Source organism: Oncorhynchus nerka, unplaced genomic scaffold, assembly GCF_034236695.1.
Source record: "Oncorhynchus nerka isolate Pitt River unplaced genomic scaffold, Oner_Uvic_2.0 unplaced_scaffold_2717, whole genome shotgun sequence".
NCBI classification, from domain to species: domain Eukaryota; kingdom Metazoa; phylum Chordata; class Actinopteri; order Salmoniformes; family Salmonidae; genus Oncorhynchus; species Oncorhynchus nerka.
This window is the reverse complement of record NW_027038582.1, coordinates 278-4,856: the sequence shown is the minus strand read 5'-3', so window position 1 is coordinate 4,856 and position 4,579 is coordinate 278. Positions and strand designations below refer to the sequence as shown.

General features: G+C 45.0%; 1 protein-coding gene across 1 annotated transcript; it reads left to right on the top strand.

Moving 5' to 3' along the window:
- Positions 1 to 2,204: 2,204 nt before the first annotated feature.
- On the top strand, positions 2,205 to 4,201 carry LOC135567027 (probable E3 ubiquitin-protein ligase makorin-1). Its single transcript, XM_065014548.1, has 2 exons — positions 2,205 to 2,453; positions 4,068 to 4,201. Exons 1-2 carry the CDS (start codon positions 2,266 to 2,268, stop codon positions 4,180 to 4,182), a joined length of 303 nt encoding a protein of 100 aa, XP_064870620.1. The 5' UTR covers positions 2,205 to 2,265; the 3' UTR covers positions 4,183 to 4,201.
- Positions 4,202 to 4,579: the final 378 nt, after the last annotated feature.

Sequence of the window (4,579 nt, the reverse complement as noted above, 5' to 3'; positions counted from 1 at the left end):
TGTTTTATACTACGGTCTCCGTGTTTTGCATACTCACGGTCTCCATGTACTACGGTCTCCATGTACTACGGTCTCCATGTTTTTATATACTACGGTCTCCGTGTATTATATACTACGGTCTCCATGTTTTATATACTACGGTCTCCATGTACTACGGTCTCCATGTACTACGGTCTCCATGTACTACGGTCTCCATGTTTTATATACTACGGTCTCCATGTTTTATATACTACGGTCTCCATGTACTACGGTCTCCATGTTTTATATACTACGGTCTCCGTGTTTTATATACTACGGTCTCCGTGTTTTATATACTACGGTCTCCGTGTTTATATACTACGGTCTCCGTGTTTTATATACTCACGGTCTCCGTGTTTTATATACTACGGTCTCCGTGTTTTATATACTACGGTCTCCGTGTTTACTATACTACGGTCTCCGTGTTTTATATACTACGGTCTCCGTGTTTTATATACTACGGTCTCCGTGTTTTATATACTACGGTCTCCGTGTACTACGGTCTCCGTGTACTACGGTCTCCGTGTACTACGGTCTCCGTGTACTACGGGCTCCGTGTTTTATATACTACGGTCTCCGTGTTTTATATACTACGGTCTCCATGTTTTATATACTACGGTCTCCATGTACTACGGTCTCCGTGTTTTATATACTACGGTCTCCATGTACTACGGTCTCCGTGTTTTATATACTACGGTCTCCATGTTTTATATACTACGGTCTCCATGTACTACGGTCTCCGTGTTTTATATACTACGGTCTCCGTGTTTTATATACTACGGTCTCCGTGTTTTATATACTACGGTCTCCGTGTTTTATATACTACGGTCTCCATGTACTACGGTCTCCGTGTTTTATATACTACGGTCTCCATGTTTTATATACTACGGTCTCCGTGTTTTATATACTACGGTCTCCGTGTTTTATATACTACGGTCTCCGTGTTTTATATACTACGGTCTCCATGTACTACGGTCTCCGTGTTTTATATACTACGGTCTCCATGTTTTATATACTACGGTCTCCATGTTTTATATACTACGGTCTCCATGTTTTATATACTACGGTCTCCATGTACTACGGTCTCCATGTTTTATATACTACGGTCTCCATGTTTTATATACTACGGTCTCCATGTTTTATATACTACGGTCTCCATGTACTACGGTCTCCATGTTTTATATACTACGGTCTCCATGTTTTATATACTACGGTCTCCATGTTTTATATACTACGGTCTCCATGTTTTATATACTACGGTCTTTAGTACCCCCCCCCCCAGGCTTCATAATGCATTATAGTGGTTAGCTATACCTTTAGTACCCCCTCCCCCAGGCTTCATAATGCATTATAGTGGTTAGCTATACCTTTAGTACCCCTCCCCCCAGGCTTCATAATGCATTATAGTGGTTAGCTATACCTTTAGTACCCCCCCTCCCCCCAGGCTTCATAATGCATTATAGTGGTTAGCTATACCTTTAGTACCCCCCAGGCTTCATAATGCATTATAGTGGTTAGCTATACCTTTAGTACCCCCCCCAGGCTTCATAATGCATTATAGTGGTTAGCTATACCTTTAGTACCCCCAGGCTTCATAATGCATTATAGTGGTTAGCTATACCTTTAGTACCCCCAGGCTTCATAATGCATTATAGTGGTTAGCTATACCTTTAGTACCCCCAGGCTTCATAATGCATTATAGTGGTTAGCTATACCTTTAGTACCACCCCCAGGCTTCATAATGCATTATAGTGGTTAGCTATACCTTTAGTACCCCCAGGCTTCATAATGCATTATAGTGGTTAGCTATACCTTTCAGTACTCCCCAGGCTTCATAATGCATTATAGTGGTTAGCTATACCTTTAGTACCACCCCCAGGCTTCATAATGCATTATAGTGGTTAGCTATACCTTTAGTACTCCCCCAGGCTTCATAATGCATTATAGTGGTTAGCTATACCTTTCGTACCCCCCAGGCTTCATAATGCATTATAGTGGTTAGCTATACCTTTCGTACTCCCCAGGCTTCATAATGCATTATAGTGGTTAGCTATACCTTTCAGTACCCCCAGGCTTCATAATGCATTATAGTGGTTAGCTATACCTTTCGTACCCCCAGGCTTCATAATGCATTATAGTGGTTAGCTATACCTTTCGTACCCCCCCCAGGCTTCGTAATGCATTATAGTGGTTAGCTATACCTTTGTTATTCCTCTTCAGGCTTGCATCGAGGCCCATGAGAAGGACATGGAGCTGTCGTTTGCCATCCAGCGCAGTAAGGACATGCAGTGTGGCGTGTGTATGGAGGTGGTGTTTGACAAGGCCAACCCCAGTGAGAGACGCTTCGGCATCCTGTCCAACTGCTGCCACTGCTACTGCCTCAAGTGCATCCGCAAGTGGAGGAGCGCCAAGACGTTCGAGAGCAAGATCATCAAGTAAGGAAGTAGTGTTTATTATCTCGAGGGACAAGATCATCAAGTAAGGAAGTCGTTTTTATTATCCCGAGGGACAAGACCATCAAGTAAGGAAGTCGTTTTTATTATCCCGAGGGACAAGATCATCAAGTAAGGAAGTCGTTTTTATTATCTCGAGGGACAATTAATTTTGCAGCACGTAGTAAAAACATACAATGAACACATGACGATAAATATAGACCTAAAACCAAAGCAGTGTATGCTGCAATATGTAGACAAGACTACTACAGCTTGTTGAGGTAGATGAGACTACTACAGCTTATTGAGGTAGAGGAGACTACTACAGCTTGTTGAGGTAGAGGAGACTACTACAGCTTGTTGAGGTAGAGGAGACTACTACAGCTTGTTGAGGTAGAGGAGACTACTACAGCTTGTTGAGGTAGAGGAGACTACTACAGCTTGTTGAGGTAGAGGAGACTACTACAGCTTGTTGAGGTAGAGGAGACTACTACAGCTTGTTGAGGTAGAGGAGACTACTACAGCTTGTTCAGGTAGAGGAGACTACTACAGCTTGTTGAGGTAGAGGAGACTACTACAGCTTGTTGAGGTAGAGGAGACTACTACAGCTTGTTGAGGTAGAGGAGACTACTACAGCTTGTTGAGGTAGAGGAGACTACTACAGCTTGTTGAGGTAGAGGAGACTACTACAGCTTGTTGAGGTAGAGGAGACTACTACAGCTTGTTGAGGTAGAGGAGACTACCACAGCTTGTTGAGGTAGAGGAGACTACTACAGCTTGTTGAGGTAGATGAGACTACCACAGCTTGTTGAGGTAGAGGAGACTACTACAGCTGTTTAGAGTGTTGGGTCACGTCCAACTAAACCTCTCTCTCTCTCTTCCCAGGTCCCGTCCAACTAAACCTCTCTCTCTCTTCCCAGGTCCCGTCCAACTAAACCTCTCTCTCTCTCTTCCCAGGTCCCGTCCAACTAAACCTCTCTCTCTCTCTCTTCCCAGGTCCTGTCCAACTAAACCTCTCTCTCTCTCTTCCCAGGTCCTGTCCAACTAAACCTCTCTCTCTCTTCCCAGGTCCTGTCCAACTAAACCTCTCTCTCTCTTCCCAGGTCCTGTCCAACTAAACCTCTCTCTCTCTTCCCAGGTCCTGTCCAGAGTGTTGGGTCCTGTCCAACTAAACCTCTCTCTCTCTCTTCCCAGGTCCTGTCCAACTAAACCCCTCTCTCTCTCTCTCTTCCCAGGTCCTGTCCAGAGTGTTGGGTCCTGTCCAACTAAACCTCTCTCTCTCTCTTCCCAGGTCCTGTCCAACTAAACCTCTCTCTCTCTCTTCCCAGGTCCTGTCCAGAGTGTTGGGTCCCGTCCAACTAAACCTCTCTCTCTCTTCCCAGGTCCTGTCCAGAGTGTTGGGTCACGTCCAACTAAACCTCTCTCTCTTCCCAGGTCCTGTCCAACTAAACTCTCTCTCTCTCTTCCCAGGTCCTGTCCAACTAAACCCTCTCTCTCTCTTCCCAGGTCCTGTCCAACTAAACCTCTCTCTCTCTCTTCCCAGGTTCTGTCCAACTAAACCTCTCTCTCTCTCTTCCCAGGTCCTGTCCAACTAAACCTCTCTCTCTCTCTTCCCAGGTCCTGTCCAGAGTGTCGGATAACGTCCAACTTCGTCATCCCCAGTGAGTACTGGGTGGAGGACAAGGAAGACAAGCAGAAACTGATACAGAAATACAAGGATGGCATGGGGTAAGATATGTACTGATGATAGGAGGGGGTAAGATATGTACTGACGATAGGAGGAGGGGGTAAGATATGTACTGACGATAGGAGGGGGTAAGATATGTACTGGGACGATAGCGAGTGAGGGGGTAAGATATGTACTGTTGATAGGAGGAGGGGTAAGATATGTACTGTTGATAGGAGGGGGGTAAGATATGTACTGTTGATAGGAGGGGGGTAAGATATGTACTGATGATAGGAGGAGGGGGTAAGATATGTACTGATGATAGGAGGAGGGGGTAAGATATGTACTGTTGATAGGAGGGGGGTAAGATATGTACTGATGATAGGAGGAGGGGGTAAGATATGTACTGATGATAGGAGGAGGGGTAAGATATGTACTGACGATAGAGGAGGGGGTAAGATAT

What these genes read in the sequence shown, in the direction of transcription:
- LOC135567027 (XM_065014548.1), top strand. Translation starts at nt 2,266, where the DNA reads ATGGAGCTGTCGTTTGCCATCCAGCGCAGTAAGGACATGCAGTGTGGC. An exon ending in TTCGAGAGCAAGATCATCAA is followed by an intron (nt 2,454 to 4,067) that starts GTAAGGAAGTAG and finishes CTCTCTTCCCAG; the next exon opens with GTCCTGTCCAGAGTGTCGGA.